The sequence below is a fragment of the Phragmites australis genome, chromosome 14 (assembly GCF_958298935.1).
Source record: "Phragmites australis chromosome 14, lpPhrAust1.1, whole genome shotgun sequence".
NCBI classification, from domain to species: domain Eukaryota; kingdom Viridiplantae; phylum Streptophyta; class Magnoliopsida; order Poales; family Poaceae; genus Phragmites; species Phragmites australis.
The window spans coordinates 12,095,590-12,113,979 of NC_084934.1; the positions used below are offsets into that span (position 1 = coordinate 12,095,590).

An 18,390-nucleotide genomic window follows, 5' to 3' on the forward strand; every position below is an offset into this window, starting at 1 on the left:
CGGCGCCGTGATGTCAGGGGTGTCAAGATAACCTCCATTGTACTGGGGTACCAGGACAGAGCCCACTAGCCTAGGTAATTAATGCCGATCACTTCCTTGCAGGCAAAGGATGACCAGCGTTCCTCTCCTGGCAAATCTTTCTTTAAGGCCCGATGGCTTACCCCGTAGCCTTTGGGAAGTCTGCCCGAGCCCCAGAGACAGGGACTCTGGGGGGAGGCATGGCTCCGGGAGATGAAGGCTTTGGGAGGTATGGCTCCGGGAGGTGGTTACTCTAAATCCTAGAAGTCAGAAAGCGGCCTTCAGGAGGCGTGGGCCTATGGGTATGGGCTAGCTGAGCCAAGGGGCCATCAGGAGTCCTTAACAATAACCCCAAGAGTAGTCCCTCACGAGGGCGACCAGCGGAGCGGTCGGGCTTGTGGTTCATTCGGAGTAGGGCCTCCGATGGTCCCTAGCTTGCTATTAATGGCTTATGGTCCCTAATATCGCTTGGCTTGCCTGGGAATATTTGACCCACCTGATTTGAACTATCCGTTCAATGACGCTGGTGATAAGGGGCATTAAATGTGCCTTGTGAGAAAGGCGCGATTACGCCTTGTCAGGTGGACGTGGGACACGTCACGTCTAGTGTTTAGGGGGTCACGGGGGCGGTTTTGCTTCCCCATGATTGTGGCCTGGCAGGTGAAGGTATAGGGCATACGCTTGTTTTTCTAGGGGGTGGGGTAATCTCTCCCTTACCTTTATAAGGGGAGGGATTACCCTGAGCGGCCTTTTCGCTCATGCCTTGTTCTCGTCTACCCTTTTGCCTCCAGTTGTCCTTGCTTTGCGCGTGTGTCTGTCGATTGTTGCTCTTCTTTCTTCTTGGTCGTCCATTGCCTTTCGCCATCTTCATGTGATCCGTATGGCTAACTTGAGCGCCCTGGGTGGAGCAGGAACTCAGGCGGCGAGCGAAACCGCCAGTGCGTCCGCGGCGGGGGCACTCAGGTGGCGCCAGTTCACCAATTGTTGATGGGGCCGCCGCCTAGGGTGGAGCTCCGCCGCACCAGTAGAAGTCATCGCCAGTAGACCACCGTGCTGGGGGTGTGTGCTACTGATGATGAGGAGCTTGACCGGATGGTTAGGGAGGGAAAGATTCCCTCCAGAGCCGTTGTTCGGCTTCCGCTGGACGAGGAGATCCTGGAGCCTCTAGCCCACAAAGTCGTGGTGTTCGAGGCTTTCTTCAAAGCGAGCGTGGGCTTTCCATCGGTGCCACTGCTCGAGGAGGTTCTTCGCCACTACTACGTGGAGCTTCCGTATCTCCATGCCAATACCATAGCCCGCCTAGCCACATTCGAGTGGGCAATGCGGGCGGAGGGGTGTGAAGGGAGGGCAGACTTCTTCGCAGCCCTCCACTTTGCCAGCTGTCAGCCGAAGATGACCAAGGGCGAGGGGATGAAGAGGCCCCACAGCTTCAGCAGTGTTAATTTCTAGATACGGCCGCAGAACCGCCATGCCTTCTCGGCGAAGGCTATTAACAGTCGGTTGTATATCGGCTGGTTACAGCGATGGTTTTACTACAACGTTGGCATCACATACCCCCGTTGCTCCACAAACCGAGATAGCACATATGTCCCGAAGCTGGAGACGGGGATCATGGACAACCAGTTTGCTTCGTAGCTGGCCCTTCTCCGGAGGGTGGTTGAAAGGATGAGCATGCGTGATCTCATGGAGGAGTTCACCATTGCGCATTCGACCCCTTCATATGGGTTGGGATTGCGCCTTCGAGCAAGGTGCGAAAGAGTGGTCGAGGGTGTACTCGCCCCCCCCCCCCACCATCAGCTCTACTGAGTCCTCTTTATTGTCCAGTTTTTGATTCGCATATGTGACCTACCTTTTTCTTTCAGAGAGTTGCCTTCCACTAGAGCACGTGGCAGAGATCGCCGAGGTGATTCTGGGCCCACCTACTCACATGGAGCAAGAGCGGCGGGTGGCTCTGACACGGAGTTGGGAGTGATACAACCGCGTTTGCTTTTATCTTTAAGTGAGGGCTCTGGCATGGCGGGATCCGCCAGAGCTTAAGGCTACCGGGATACGAGTGCACCACTTCCGCGATCCGTGTGTAGCCGCTCCGGGCCCGATGGCCTTCTATCTCTGGAGGTTCACATACTAGCTCAACGGCTGAGTCATCCAGGGTGCCCCTGGTCCACAGGAAGTGTCAGAGGCGGGCTAGAAGCACAGGCCACCTGTCCGGAGATGAGGGTCAACTTGACGGTGGTGACTAGGGGAAGGGCTTGACCGCTCCAGACATTGCCAGCCATGTCCAGAGCCGGAGAGGAGGCATGGGCTCCGTGGAATATGATTTTGGGTTCACCGGTTTGGACGTCGATGAAGTTATAGGCTCTTCTATGAGAGGGTTTGGGGGACTTGGTGAGGCATCATTGCTTGATTAGTTATATCCTGTTTGGGTCGTGCACCGGGATCTTAACCTTGTGTTTCATGGTATTTCGCAGCGACCGCCGAGGTGGATGTGTCTTTGACTCCTCCCTCGGAGGCTGAGAAGCTCTGGTAGGGTTCGGGGACTCCTCCGGAGGTCTCCCTGAAGGCCACCTTGGGGGATGTGGCCTTGTCTCTGGTGGGGGCATTGTGCCCCTCCATCAGGGCTCCCTCCACGACGACCGAAGGGGCCCCCAGCCTTGGGGTATTGACTTTGGATGACTTCACGCTGCACCCGGAGGCATCAAGGGCCTTTGTCGGGGCCTCATCTCTTCTCCAGAGTGGAGAGGTCGAGCGATCATTGGCCCAACGTCCTTTGGATGAAGTGGAGGCACATCTGGCAGCGTCGGCCCTGCATGTCAGTGGTTTAGTCATGACTTACTAGATCCGGTGTTCGGTTCTGAGTAGCTTATTTTGTCCTTTTCCTTCTTCTGTTGTGCCTCGTAGCAAGTAGTTTTGACGAGGGCACTAGGAGATGGCTGGCGCTAGGCCTTTGCTGTGGCCCATGATGAGGTTGACGGCCTTCGTCAGGCTTTGGAGGAGGCCCGAAAGCAGGTGCAGTCTTCTGAGGGTCGTCTTCAGGAGGAGATGACGCTCTGTGAGTGTGAGGAGGGTCTCTGGCGAGAGGAAGCTTTGAAGTAGGAGTGCACGAAGGCTGAGGTACGGAAGGCTACCGAAGACCTTCGGGAGGCAAGGGAGTTTGCCGATGCGAACAATGCGGCCCGGGTGTCGGCTGAAGGTGATGTTGAGACCCTTCGGGCCGCGGTGGGTGAGGTGCTGTGAGAGTTGGACAAGGCTCAGGCATCAGAGGGAGCATTGTGCTCGAAGTGCCAACGATTAGCTGCACTTGCGTCGGAGGTTGCCCAGATCACTTCTGACTCCCTAAGCGGCCTTGGGCCCAGGTGTCCTTCACTACCTTTCGACTCAAAGGCTTCGGTGATGCCACTCTTCTGGCTTCGGACTGCCGCGAAGGTCATGGTTAGGGCTGCGGAGACATACTTGAGATCTAGCGCATGAGTGGCCGCGATGCTCCAGCTGACCCTGCTGCACCAAGCGAGGGTAGGTCCTCTCGAAGTACTGGAGCAGCAGGTACCGAACTCAGTGATTGAGGGATTTCAGCCCGAGGCACCTCCGGTGGAGATTCGTGCAGCTCTAGAGAACTTCCGTCATAACTTGTGGGAAAGACATGGCCGGGGCGTGACGCTACGCTACATGGCAGGTTAGGTGACTCCAGGTGCCCCGGGAGGTCTTCATCCAGGTTCTTCATCGGGAGGTTCGGCCCTTCATCCGAAGGCTTTAGGTGTGCCGCGGCCATCTGGAGGCCTCTCGCTTTGCACCGTTGCCCCGAAGGAGCAGTCTTTGTGTGTGGATGCCCCAGAGGTGTAGCTCTGTCACAGGCCATCTGCTTTTTACTTTTTTTCTTTCCAAAGGGGGTCAAAGTCTTAGTATGTTGACTACCCCCTTCTGCTTTATGTATTTGGGCTTTTTTCTTATCTAAATGGAGCCATGTCTGCCTTCTTGTGGTTCACCTATGTTGTTCTGGAGTGTTTGTGCCTTTGAGGCTAACTGGAGTCCAATCTGTGTGTATAGATGCGATGACCCAAAGCCGGAGGGGGCCTCGCTCGTATCTGGGATGGTGCCTCCAGGGAGGGATCGAGTGTGTTCGGAGCATCCAGGGCCACTACGTCTGTCCGACGGCAGAGTCACTTTGTTATGCCCCGTGATTCCAAGGGACGCGTGGATCCGAAAGGTGGCCACCGATGTCTAGGTCAAGGTTGAGCTAGAGGACTCCCTTGTGTCTACCCCGGATGTATGTTTTGTTGCAAAGGACGACTGGTGTGCAGCTCAAACAGCCCGGGAGGTTGCCGGTTCACGCTTCATCCAACACTTTGTCCTCCCCTGGATTCTGATGGGAGGGTGCTTTTGGAAATCCTTTAGCCTATACTGGCTGAGCTGAAGGTGGAGAAGGTGCAGGCTGCAGAGTCCCCGTCGGAAGAGCAGGAGGAGGATGAGCTAGATTTCTCAGCCTTTGACTCGTATCCCTTCCCAGCAGATCCTTCATCTTCCTGAGGCCGAGGGGGCTCCGCTTTAGGCAGTGGTTCCCTCCGTGGAGGGGATTCACGTCGACCCCCTGTGCGTAGTTACTGGGTTCAATCCTCTAGGTCCCGTAGTATTTCTAGGAGGCGTGGCGATCGAGCGCCCTCATCCTCCCATAGTGTTCCGAGGAGGCATAATAGGTTAGCAAGTTTGCTAGGCATAGATTCAATGTACAATGGTTAGTTGAGTGCAAAGTCTTTATATGTCATGTATGAATAAACTTGTGTTGTGTTAGCTTGTTTTTTGGTGTTTTTATAGTTTATTGCATTAATGCTTTGTTATCGTATCGATGTTTCACTTGTGCCCCCTATCCCAGCCCCTTCACATTTTGTGGTTTGTTAGTGGCCACAGGGTGCGAGATCCGAGCGGTACAGCGTAGCGTTAGGTGTGAGCAGGGAAGATACCGTAGGGGTGAGAATGATTTTGGCATGGAGACTTTTAGTCTTCAAGGTGCCGGAGGATCAATACTTCGTATGAATCCTTTTTGGCACGGAGGATAGGCCTTCAAGATGATGGGGAGGTTATCCTTCACTACGTAGGTCAGCCAGGCCTTAAAGATGACGGAGGGTCTTATGCCTGTCTGGCATGGAGGCAATGCCTTCAAGATGCCGGAGCGATATTTGCCTCTCTGCCATGTACGTTAGCTAGACCTTAAAGATGGTGGAGGGATATATGCCTGTCTAGCACAGATGCCTAAGCCTTCAAGATGCTGGAGCGATCTTTGCCTCTCCACCACATAGGTCAGCCAGGCCTTAAAGATGGCAGAGGGATATACTTCTTCGACACAGAAGCACTGCCTTCAAGATGCTAGAGGGATTTTGTTCTCATGGCACAGAGGCAGTGCCTTCAAGGTGCTAGAGGGTTTTACCCCTTTAGCATGGAGGTAGTGCCTTCAAGATCCCGTAGGGTCTTCGTAGGCTCTGTGTGGGTTTGTTTTTGCAGGGTAGGTGTTTTCTGGGAGGTGATACCTCTAGGTAAGGTGGTTATTTGTGGGTGGGTAATCTATGGTTTTATTTGTTTTAGACCTTTGGAGAGGGCAGAGCCTGGGGGCCCTTACACATCGTATTTGCGGTGGGTCTCCGCGTTCCAACTGTGCGGGAGGGGGGTTCCTTCTGTGCCGGCCAAGCTGTAGGAGTTGGGCCTGTTAGACCTAAGGACCAGGTATGGGCCTTCCCATTTGTTGTGCAGTTTTCTTGGAGCCAGGGCACGTCGAAGTACTAGGTCGTCGGGTTCAAAGTTTCATGGCGCAACCTTAGGATCATACCAGGCCTTGGTTTTAGTGATAGTGATCGAGGTTCTGGAGGGCACGGTGCCGTGTTCCTTCGGTGAGATCGAGGGGGAGTTCTCTTTCTCTGGTAGTTTATGGGAGTTGTACCCGGAGCATGCATCCCTTGACTTCGGTGGGGGTCATGGCTTCGTTGCCATATAGGAGGTGGAAAGGGGTGAACCTTGTGGCTCGCGTGATAGTGGTGCGGAGGGACCATAAAACCTTGTGGAGTTTCTCGACCCATAGCCCTCGAGCTAGACCGACAAGCCGATGGTTGAAGCCAGAGAGAATGTTGCCATTGGGCCGTTCGACGGCCCCATTTGACTGAGGATGTCAAACTGCAGCGAAGCATAATTCGATAACGAGGTCATCACAGAATTGTCTGAAAGGCCCGAAGTCGAATTATGTGTCGTTGTCAACCGTGAGCTGTCGTGGGATGCTGAAGTGGTAGATTATGTTTTTCTAGAAGAATTTCTGTATTCTTCGATGTGATCATCTTGAGGGGTTCAGCCTCAATCCATTTGGAGAAGTACTCCAATGCTACCACCACGTATTGAAGGTTGCATTTGGCATGGGGGAATGGACTGGTTAGGTCCATGCCCCAACAAGCCAGGGGCCAGACGGGAGTGATTGGCTGTAGGGGAGCCGGGGGCCGGTGGCTTCATCGTCCCATCCATTGGCATTCTTGGTAGGTGCGGACGAGGTCTTCTGCCTCGAACATGATTGTAGAACAGTGGAGCCATGGGCGGAGGACCTTGTTGGCTAGGGCACGAGGTGCCAAATGGTTGCCGCAAAGACCCTCATGTATCTCCCGGATGAGGTTGGCCCCTTCTTGTCTGGTGATGCAGCGAAGGAGGGGAGCGCACACACCTGTTTTGTAAAGGGCGCCTTCTATGAGACGGTAGCCCCTGGTGCGATGCTGAATGCGGTGGAGCGCAATCGGGTCATCTGGCTTTTTTGTTCCACTGAGGAAGAATAAGAGAGGAGCTCTCCAGTCGGTGGTTTTGATGGGTAGGATGGTGGCGACCGTCTCGTTAAGAGTTTTAGCAGCCGGTTGGTGTAGAGTCTTAAGGAAGGTGCCCAACGGTGGGTCTTTGCCCGTGGTGGTAGCTTTTGCCAGGGCATCTGCCTGGCCGTTGTTCGTTGGTGATATGTTGTGTATTGATATGCCGTGAAAGTGTGCTTCGGCTTTGCGAATGGCTTCGAGGTATCTTGCCATGTCCGGATGTCGAACTTGGAAGCTTTTGTCGATATGGCCAGCGACAATCTGAGAGTCGGTTCAGATGATGACTCTAGCTGCCCCCAATGCCCGAGCCTTTTGAAGGCCTAAGAGGACGGCTTTGTACTCCGCTATATTGTTAGTTGTCTTGAAATCCAGACAAGCAGCGAACTTGAATTGCTAGCCTGTGGGGGAGATGTGGATCGTGCCAGCTTCGGCGCGCATGGAGCCATATGCTCCGTTGGGGTAGATAGTCCAGATGTCTTGGTGAGGGGTAGTGGTGGGTTCAGCGGGCGCTGGAGTCCATTCAGTTGATAGCAGTGTAGGCCACAAACCTTACCACGAAGGGGGCTAGCTCTACTGCCCATTTCTCGATGCGTCTCATCGCCTCCCGATTGCGAAACATGTTGCCAAGTGGGTAAGAGGTTGGGATAATGATGTCGTAAGAAAGGAAGTAGTACCGAAGTTTACGTGAGGCCATCAGCAGGGCATATGCTATTTTTTCGAGATCGGTGTAGCGTGTCTTGGCGCCAGCTAAGGCCTTCGAGACATAGTATACGACCCTATGAGCAGAGTGATTGTCACTCTTCTCCTCCCGTACGAGGGTGGCGCTAACAGTAGAGGCCGAGACGGACAAGTATAGGAGTAGCCCTTTGCCAAAGAGGGGCATTGCGAGTGTTTCGAGGTGGGAAAGGTGGGTCTTGAGGGCCTCGAATGCCGCCTAGCACTCCAGAGTCCACCTGAATGGTTCAGAGCCCCTCAGCATTTTGAAGAAGGGGAGGCTATGCTCGACAGATTTGGCGAGGAAGCGGCTGAGGGCTGCGAGGCAGTCGGCCAAGCGATGTACTTCTTTTGGATTGGTGGGAGGTGAAATCTCTGCGATGGCACGAATCTTGCCAGGATTGTCCTCGATGCCTCTCTGGGAGATAAGATATCCTAGCATCTTTCCCGCCATGGCGTCAAATACGCACTTCTCTGGGTTCAGTCGTATGCCTGCATCCCAAAGGCTATCAAATGTTTCTTGCAGGTCAGCGACGTGGTTGGTTTCGAGCCGGTTTTTTACCACGATATCATCCATGTAGGCTTTGACATTACGGCCTAGTTGCTATTGCAGTACCTTGTGCACTAGACGAGAGAAGGTGGCCCTAGCATTTCGAAGACCGAAAGGCATCGGGATGTAGCAGTATACCCCGAAAGGGGTAATGAAGCTGGTCTTGCTCTCATCCTTTATCGCCATCCACACCTGGTGGTACCCGGAGTAGGCGTCTAGGAAGCTTGGTAGTTCGTAGCCAGTGGTAGAATCTACTAGCTGGTCGATGCGAGGAAGGGGATATGGGTCCCGATGGAACACTTTGTTTAGCAATGTGAAATCGACGCACATACGTCACTTTCCGCTGTGTTTCTTGACCAGGACGATGTTGGAGAGCCAATCAGAGTAGATTACCTCTCGGATAACACCAGCCTTCAGTGGCTTCTGGACCTCCTCCTTTGCAGCCTCAACCCGCTCTGGGGAGAGTTTGCAAAGCCTCTAGCGTATGTGACAGACATATGTGACGGGCCTTCGGGTCGACTTGGAGAGAGTTTTCGATAATGCAATGGTCGACTCCCGGGAGGTCTTGCGGTGACCATGCGAATATGTCAAGGTTACCCTGTAGGACGGCCAGAAGTTGGGCTTCCTGCTCGGAGGTGAGGTCTGCCCCTATTTTGAAAGCCCGGTCAGGCTGGTCTGGGTGTATGGGGACATGCTTTATGTCTCCCTTTGGTTGTGGCCTCGGAGGGCCATGGTGCCCGGGATATGCCGATGGAGGGTCCTTGGAGCCCTCCTGGGTTACTGCATGGATGTGGTGACCAGGGAGTGGAGCAGGGTAACTGTACTCGATGCGCCTAGCTAGGTCTCGGTCGCCATGGATGGCTATCAGTCCCTGGGGTCCGGGCATTTTCAAGCAAAGGTAATTGTGATGGGGTACGGCTTCGAATTTGTTTAGGGTTCCTCGTCCTAGAATGGCATTGTAGGCGTAAGGTACGTCCACAACGTCGAAGGAGATTAGTTCTATCCTTGCTGTGAGGCCTTCACCGAAGATGATTGGGAGTGCTATCTGGCCTAGGGCATCGAGGGGGGCCACATTGAACCCCTGGAGGGGTCTGTGGCCTGACGAGAGCCGGCTCCGCGGGATTCGGAGCTGGTCGAAGGCATGTATGAATAGGAGGTCCACCAACCTGCCTTTGTCAACCAGTATTCTCTGGACCTTAACTTCAACGATGTTGGCTGAGATGACCAGGGCATTGGAGTGGGGAAATTTCACCTCGTTGGAGTCATCGATGGTGAATGTCACGGGGGCGTCGGTCCTTTCAGGGGCCTGTCGATGGATGCTAGTTGCTCCGATGTGGTACACCATGCGTGTGTAGTCTCGCCGCTGCCGTTACGAAGCATAGCCGGAGCTCCCTCCGCCGATTATAGCGAGGATGATCTATTTGCCCCATGCCCCCTCGTCGTTGTATCACTTTGCGGATGACCGGGGCGGAGAAGGTAGGGCTAGCTGCAGAGGGTTCTGCAAGGCCAGATGATCAAACTACCGGCTGGCCGGTAGCCTACGATCTTCGAACCGCTCCTTGGTGGCCCCTTCAGTTGAGGCAAAGGCTACCTACCTCCTGAGGTATTCTTCTCGGAAGGTAGTGAGGGTCCGGTAGTTGTCAGTGTTGTGTCCTCGTCCCGCGCCGTGTAGAGTGCACCAGGATTCCTCCTCAGAACACTGGTTCGGAGCGTGGCCTTGCTCCGATTCCTGCGGGGAATCCTCGGTCACGTCTCCTGGGGTGTTTTGGTTTGGAGCCCCATGGCTGGGGCTGATGTTGCTGATGTTTCCGCGTTGCCGTTGCCACCCCCTTTGGGACCCGGAGGTATGAGCCTCCTCGAAGCCCCTCTTTGCTGGGGGAGAGGGGGCGTGTGATGGTCCCGCCTACGAATGTGACTTCTTGGGGTTGACACGGGAAGTCTCGGTAGCTCGCGAGCGCCTACAGTAGAGTTTTTCCGCCTCTACGCGCACATATTCCTCAAATTTGCTCATGAGGACTTCCACCGTGCGTATTACGTCGGTTCAGTCGATCGTATAGGGCACCTTCAGCCAGGCCCTAGGTCGCGACATCGATGACCGAAGAGTCTGATATGCCCCTAATATGGGTCTTGGTTTGGGAGAACCTTTGGAAGTAATCCCGGAGGATTTCGTCCAGCTCCTGTCTGATAGTGAACAGGCTTCCAGAGGTTATTGGCTCGACGAAGGTGCCCTGGAAGTTGCTACGGAATAGGTCTCAGAGTTGGGACCAGGCATGAATAGCGCCAGGGTCCAGTGTGCAGAACCAGCATATGGCCACCCCTTCTAAGGCGAGAGAAAGCATTTAGCCATGGTGGCCGATCTGCCCCCGCTAGCTTCTATAGCTTCTATTCATCAGGGTCTGAATCGCCCTTGAACTTATGTAGCTTTGGGGTCCGAAAGCCATCTGGGAATGGCGTCCTCGGCAGATCGGCCTGTAGGGGAGAGTCGTGGTCTTGTAGGGGATCCTCGCAACGTCGGCTCCAGAGCTCCGGAGGCCAAACGTTCGAGGCCCTAGCGTCGAAGAGTTCATCGGCCCATAGAGCTTGGATCGGAACAGTGCCGGTTGTCGCGGGGGTGGCGGTGGTCGTGCAGATAGCCTACTGCTTGACCCACAGGGCCATTTGTAGTTCCTCCATACGAGTCAGGAGTGCTGCCAGGCGTGATTGACGCTCAGGTGGAACGGTGTTTTCGGCGGTGGCGTTGGCCACAGCCCCTAGGGATGCAGCGGGGACCCCGCCATGCTGCTACTGTTGCTACTGGGTCTCTGGGGTAGGGAGCCCTTGGGTGCCGGCCGCAGCTATGGTCATGGCTGGGTCAGCGGTGGTCGTAAGGCCCTCGTTCCCCATGGTTTGAAGGTCGTCGTCAGCACGGCCTGCGCCTGGTCGCCTGGACTATCGCATAGGCGTGACCGGGGGGTCGGTTGCCGCTGTCACGGTCTTGGTGGTTTTGTTTTTGGGTGGCATCCTACCTCTCTTAGCACTTCTTTGTTCCACTCCCCATGGACGATGCACTGTTGGAGCAAGAGATCGTCTCGCTCCAGCAAGTATGGCGAGAGTTTCTTCTAAGGAGAAGACTCAAGGTTAGAGACGAAGTTTGAGAGGAAGGAACACAACAAATGTATTGATAGTAAAATTATGGACCGGGCTAGGGGAGTATCACAGGAAGACTTTGTTATTGTGCTCCTCCGTGCTGTGTTGATAACGCTCTCTTGCTCAGATGACCATGGCCCCTTATTTATAGGGTTGTGCGTAGCTTAGCGTACAAGTTACCGTTATGTGCAAAATATCCAGACTTGACCGAGTTACATGATCTTATCCTAGATAACTATTTTTTACCCTATATAATAGATAAATATCTACCATGGTAACTATTAGGGTGCCTGTACCGAGAAGGGTGAACCGGTCGCCAATTGTGGCCCGGTACCGTGATGTCAAGGGTGTTAGGATAATCTCTATTGTACTGGGGTGTCAGGAAGACGCCCACTAGTCTAGGTAATTAATGCCGGTCATTTTCTTGCAGGCAAAAGATGACCGGTGTTCCTTTCCTAATAGATCTTTTTTGAGGTCCGATGGCTTATCCCGTAACTTTTAGGAAGCCTGCCCGAGTCCTGGAGACGGGGGCTCCGAGAAAGGCATGGCTCCAGGAGATAGAGGACTCTAGAGGTATAACTCTAAGAGATGAAGGCTTCGGAAGGTATGGTTTCAACAGATAGAGGCTTCGAGAGGTATGACTCTGAAAAATGAAGACTTCAAAAGATATGGCTCTAGAAGATAGAGCCTTCGAGAGTCATAGCTCTGGAAAATAATTACTCTAAAGTTTAGAAGTCAGAAAACGACCTTAAAAAGATTTAGACCGGTAGGTATGGACTAACTGAGCCAAGGGACCAACAACAAACTATAGTTTTTATCTAATATCCAAATCTATCCACGCGGTAACCAATCACACGAATCACCCAAGGTTCCCGTCCGTTTTCATAATTAGACGTCAGAAACAATCCCTCGCGTTCTTCACCCTCCCCCTCCGCAGTCATCCCCTACCATGCTCCTCGTCGCGCGCGTGCGGCGTCCAGCCGCCGCCGCCGCCGCTTCGCGCCTCCACCCGATCCTACCGCCTTCCGCACCCTTCGCAACCACCACCACCTTTGCCTCCTTGTCCTCCGCCCCCGACCCCGACGCCGTGGCCGCCGAGGTGGCCACCCTCCTCTCCCGCTGCTCCGGCGACTGGAAGCTCGCCATCGCCGCCTCCGACCTCCCCTCCCGCCTCTGCCCCGCCGCTGTATCCTCCCTCCTCCTCCGCGGCGAATCCTCTCCACGCCTCCACCCCAAGCTCCTCCTCGACTTCTTCTACTGGTCCCGCCCCCGCCTCGCGCCCTCGGCGCCCGCCCCCGACGCCTTTGCCCACCTCGCCGTCTCCCTCTGCGCCTCCGCCCTCTTCCCCCAGACCAACGGCCTCCTCGACCAGATGATCCGTACCTACCCCGCCCCTCCCCTCGTCCTCAGCTCCGTCCACCGCGCGCTCTCCGGTTCCGACCACGACCGCTCGCCAGTCGTGCTCGACGTGCTCGTCGACACCTACAAGAAGACCGGGAGGGTTCGGGACGCCGCCGAGATTGTTCTGCTGATGAAAGATCTCGGCTTGGCGCCCAGCCTGCGTTGCTGCAACGCGCTGCTGAAGGACCTGTTGCGCGGGGACGCCCTCGATCTTCTCTGGAAGGTGCGGGGTTTCATGGAAGACGCCGGGATCTCGCCGGATGTGTACACGTACTCGACATTGATAGAGGCGTACTGCAAGGTCCGAGACTTCGATGCTGCCAAGAAGGTGTTTGAGGAAATGCGTGAGACGGGATGCAACCTGAATGTAGTGACCTACAATATATTGATTGGTGGTCTGTGCAGGTTTGGGGCTGTCGAAGAGGCGTTTGGGTTCAAGAAGGAGATGGAGGATTATGGGCTGGTTCCGGATGGGTTTACTTATGGTGCGCTCATTAACGGTCTGTGCAAGCGTGGCAGGTCAAATCAGGCAAAGTGCTTGCTGGACGAGATGTCTTGTGCTGGGTTAATGCCTAACGTTGTTGTTTATGCGACTCTGGTTGATGGGTTCATGAGGGAGGGCAGTGCGGATGAGGCATTTAAGATAGTCAAGGAGATGACTGCAGCTGGTGTGCAGCCGAACAAGATCACCTATGACAGTCTCATCCGGGGCCTGTGTAAATTGGGCCAGATGGGCAGGGCTGCTGAGATTCTGAAGGTCAAAGTTGGTCATATGGCTGACACAATCACTTATAATCTGGTCATTGAAGGGCATCTCCGACAGCATAACAAGGAAGAAGCTTTTTGCCTGTTTAATGAAATGAGGAACGACGGTATTTCGCCCAATGTCTACACTTATAGCATACTTATTAACGGGCTATGCCAAATTGGTGAATCAAAAAAAGCAGGTGATCTTCTTGAGGAAATGATTGCAGAAGGTTTAAAGCCGAATGCATTTGTTTATGCACCTCTTATCTCAGGGTATTGCAGAGAAGGTAGTTTCTCATTGGCTTGTGAAGCGCTCAAGAAGATGACCATGGCAAATATAATCCCTGATTTGTACTGCTACAATTCTCTTATAATTGGGCTATCTAAGGTGGGAAAGATAGAGGAAGCTGCGGAGTACTACGCCCAGATGCAGGAGAAAGGATTGCGGCCTAATGAATTCACATATGATGGTCTGATTCTTGGCTATAGTATGACTGGGAATCTAGAAAAGGCTGAACAGTTACTCCAACAGATGCTCAATAGTGGACTAAAAGCTAAGGATTTTATATATGCTCACCTCCTAGAAGGTTACTTCAAGTTAGATGATCTTGAAAAGGTTTCCTCTACTCTTCAATCCATGTTAGACAGGGGAGTAATGCCAGGCAACCGTTTATATGGAATCATGATTCACAATCTGTCCAGATCTGGACATATGGAAGTGGCTTTTAGGGTTCTCTCAGTGATTGAGAAGAATGGGTTGGTTCCTGATTTGCATATATACAGTTCGTTGATATCTGGTCTTTGCAAGATAGCCGACATGGAGAGAGCTGCTGGCCTTCTTGATGAGATGGCTAAAAAAGGAGTAGAGCCTGGTATTGTATGCTATAATGCCCTAATCGATGGATTTTGCAAGTCTGGTAATATTTCTCAGGCTCGTAATGTTTTGGATAGCATATTAGGTAAGGGATTACTGCCAAATTGTGTGACATATACAACTTTGATAGATGGAAACTGCAAAGTTGGTGATATACCTGATGCTTTTGATCTGTATAATGAAATGCTAGCAAGAGGGGTAACTCCAGATGCTTTTGTCTATAGTGTGCTTACAGTTGGTTGCTCAAATTCTGGGGACCTTGAGCAGGCTTTGTTTATAACTGAAGAAATGTTTCTTAGGGGGTATGCAAGTGTTTCTTCTATCAACACTTTGGTCCATGGTTTCTGCAAACGTGGAAAATTGAAGGAAACTGTAAAGTTGCTCCATGTGATGATGGACAGAGACATAGTGCCTAATGTGCTGACTGTTGAAAATATCATCAGTGGACTTGATGAGGCTGGAAAGCTCAGTGAAGCGCACACAATTTTTGTTGAGTTGCAACTCAAGAAAGCTTCACAATGTGCTACAGATCACTTTTCCTCATTGTTAACAGACATGATAAATCGAGGACTAGTTCCTCTAGATGTGATACATAACATGATCCAATTTCATTGTAAAGAAGGAGATTTGTATAAGGCTTTAATTCTGCATAATGCTCTTGTGGCAAAAGGTGCTCTCATGGACTGCTCATCATATCTTGCTCTATTGGATGGCCTTTGCCGGAAGGGCAAACAGACTGAAGCTTTGAATTTGCTAAAAGAAATGGAAGAGATGGGTATTTGTCCTTCTGAACATCAGTGCATGATACTGTTAAATAATCTTCAAACATCAGGATATATCCAAGAATACAATAAAGTATTTGATACTATGTTGTGTCACAAGTGGATACAAAAAGAAAGCAAATTCTGTAATTCGGTTGGTAATAATCTGGAAGCTGTGATAATAGAATAACCTTATAATATAATCCTGATCCCATTGTACTGCAACATTATGAACTATTTTTTGGTAGATGACAATTTGAACAAGTCAATTTACTCCATAAAATCTTCCTGATCTCTTTGTGTTGGAAATCAGAAAACTATGTGCCTCTGCAAGTACAGGTTGTTCTGTTTGGTGTTCATACACTTCTAGTTTAGGTATCACTAGTTGAAGATGCAAGAACGTTGGTTCAGGTGGTGAGAATGGTAATATTATATTTTGCCCCTGTTCTGTGCAGTCTTTTAGATATTTTCCTGCTCTGGCCATGTCATTCAATTATATATATATGTTTGTTGGGGTATGCTTTGTAGTGATTTTTTGCAGTGTCATCTGCAATTAAGATGATACAAAGAAATTGAATGGCGGCTAATAGCAGGAGTATGTGTGTGTTAGGAAGTGTTGGGATAGATAAGTATTTATTTGGTTATTGTGTTTGTTTTGAATTCCTATTCTTCTTTCTCTCTGTTGATCTTTATCATTAGGTATAGTTGTGCCTACGAGCAGTGAGGGAAGGATATCTAATTCCAACTTCCAAATGAAAGATTCAAATCCTTACACACCTTATTCATAGAGGAACATGTTATAAAGGTAAGATGAGTTAATAGTCTTTTTTTTCCTATTGTTTACTGGAAACTAAATTCAAACTTCACGTAGGTTCAAAGTTATTGTTTAAGACTAAACGCCATTACATGAAAAATGTAATCTAGAACAAGTGCATCATGTTTATAGATGGTGTTAATCCTTTGCTGGATAAATGACACTCATTTTCTATTTCTTGGCGGTAAGTTATTTTATTTTCGTTTTTGTATTACCAATAGTTGATCTATGTTGTAGTGCCCATTGAAGTTCGGAAATAATAGAAAATATGCATTCTAATGTGATGTTTCTGCGCACCTTGTACAACATAGATAACTCAGTTTCTTGTGGACATATCACTTGATTGTGCATTTTCAGCAGGAAAATATTACAAGGAGCTAAGCCAGATCTCTCCATGGAAAAAAAGAAAAGCAAGAAAGATTCTCTCTCTCTCTCTCTCTCTCTCTCTCTCTCTCTCTCTCTCTCTCTCTCTCTCTCTCTCTCTCTCTCTCTCTCTCTCTCTCTCTCTCTCTCTCTCTCTTGTGTGGCATTGGCATAGCATCTCTAAGATCTACAGATGTTTGCTGAATGGCATGGAACAGGCATTGTATTTCAATGTTAAACATATTCCCCCCATAGGTCCCAAGGTTATTTCCCTATTTATTAGTTTTTTGCATAGTTATTAAGGTGTTGACTATTCGACGCCTAGTCATCGAGGCACTTGCCATGGCTATCGACTCGCCTAATTTGAGTGTAGCGTCTACCTTGCCGTATATGGTGTCGATTAGGCGTTTCCTTACCGCAATCGACACCATAATGAGGGAGGCTGACGTCACAAGATGCGCAGGTGGAAAATTGGGAGCGCTTGCAGGAAAGGAAAGAGGTGCGGGAAGGAAAGAGGCATGGGAAGGAAAGAGGTCACCTAAGACCAGACTCCGCGGTCCGCGTGTTGGGGAATCATATTTCAAATCCATCGCCATCTGCCTTTGTGGCTCCAGACCTCTGCCACCGTCGCCTACTCGCCTCATGTGACTCATCCACCAATCCACCGGTCCCCCACTGTCTGCCATCCCCCGCGGCTGCCCACTCTACCGGGTCTCAGCTCCCCTGCAACTCTGTAGGCCGCAGCAGTGATAGCGCAGCTCCAGCTTGTCGACTCCTCCGCAGGTGGCAGGTACTTGCTCAATGCTCAGTTGCTCTGCTCTTTGTAGTTGTATACTGTGTTGTGTAGTATCTAGTATGTTCTACTTTATGTAGTAACTCTGCTATGCTGAACTACTGATATGTGATAGTTGAATGCCTGAATGCTCTGTTTAGTTCTAGTTCAGTAGTTCTGTGCCGAACTGCTGTGTTGTTCTGTGAAGTGAGTATGGTGTAGCCTCGTCGCATGCTATACTCGACTAAAAGGTGTGAAGATGGTCAGGTGTCTCGTCTTGTCTTACCGCCGTAATAACTATGGTGCCTTGTATGTTTAGGTTGTTTTGGTAGTTTAATTTCTATCTTATCTTGGATAGTGGAAACTTCCATGTGCATAGTGAACTGATGTACTGTTTCCTTAAATTTTGATTATAGCTTAGCTGTAAGTTTCAGTTTATACCTGTAAAGACAGCATTTTATCCAGTTCACTCAAGTACGAAATATGAATTATCTCAGAGTTTCCCTCCAAGTGTATGGTCAGCTCTCTCCTAAAGTTCCTGCCATTTTGGTGCCGTCCCGGCCTTCTCTGTGCAGTAGTTACCCTATAAGGATCATCTTGAATGCCATAGATGTATATCCCGTCAACCGGGTTTCACTAATTGTGCTACTCGTTTCCTTGACACAGTACAAAAACAATAATTTTGGGAGGCCCTATTAAACAGTCGACTGAAAATCGAGTAATCAAACTTCATCACATTTCGATGGTTTTCAGCCGTTGATGGCGATTGGACGTCTGCCCTTCTCTCTTCTACCTCCTCACGTCAGTGCCTGTTCATCGTCCACTCCACTGTGCCCATGGCCAGTGGCGTACCCACCGTTTGGTTGCCTCACCCTCGCGTCCGTCACCATTGTCTGGCTGACCTGCTACTCTGGACATCCTTCTGAGCCTGATGATCACAACTCGAGCCCTGAAATCCCGCCGACGATGAGCTTTAGCTGTCGATTGTAAAATCCACTGAGCTCTAGCAAATGTGAATATATTTTATGTATATATCTCATGCCATCACTGTTCATAGAATAAAGTCGTGCAATTGACGACGAAACTTGTAAACATGAGTGCATTGACAGGATACTTGCGGATGGCCTCTGAGACTTCGTATCGTATTTCCTCATGTTTTTATAAATATCTTAATTAATTCTTACTTGGCTAATCTTTGATTAATTATCAAGTGCGCATGATTTGTGTTTTTATCTTAACTTCGTAGAAAAATAGGTGCAATGCGCACATCCAAGAATACAACTGCGAATAACTCACGGAAAGAAAGGCAACCCTACTAACCTGGTCCTGTTTGGAGTTTGCAGCAAGTTTTTATTCAATATAATGATGTTCTTTGCCGCACTTATGTCTTGCTTTATCAATCTCATGATGCGGAAGTAGTCTGATTAGG

General features: G+C 50.9%; 1 protein-coding gene across 2 annotated transcripts; it reads left to right on the plus strand.

Moving 5' to 3' along the window:
* Nucleotides 1-12,099: 12,099 nt before the first annotated feature.
* On the plus strand, nucleotides 12,100-18,164 carry LOC133890815 (pentatricopeptide repeat-containing protein At1g63330-like). Of its 2 annotated transcripts, none has more exons than XM_062331385.1 (2): nucleotides 12,100-16,979; nucleotides 17,628-18,164. In XM_062331385.1, exon 1 carries the CDS (start codon nucleotides 12,179-12,181, stop codon nucleotides 15,200-15,202), a length of 3,024 nt encoding a protein of 1,007 aa, XP_062187369.1. In that variant the 5' UTR covers nucleotides 12,100-12,178; the 3' UTR covers nucleotides 15,203-16,979; nucleotides 17,628-18,164. The 2 variants fall into 2 exon arrangements, with proteins under 2 accessions (XP_062187369.1, XP_062187370.1); XM_062331386.1 differs by having other exon boundaries at nucleotides 17,715-18,164.
* The last annotated feature ends 226 nt before the right edge of the window (nucleotides 18,165-18,390 follow it).

Bases quoted from the DNA above. Each gene is read 5' to 3' on its own strand.
- LOC133890815 (XM_062331385.1), top strand. From the start codon at position 12,179: ATGCTCCTCGTCGCGCGCGTGCGGCGTCCAGCCGCCGCCGCCGCCGCT.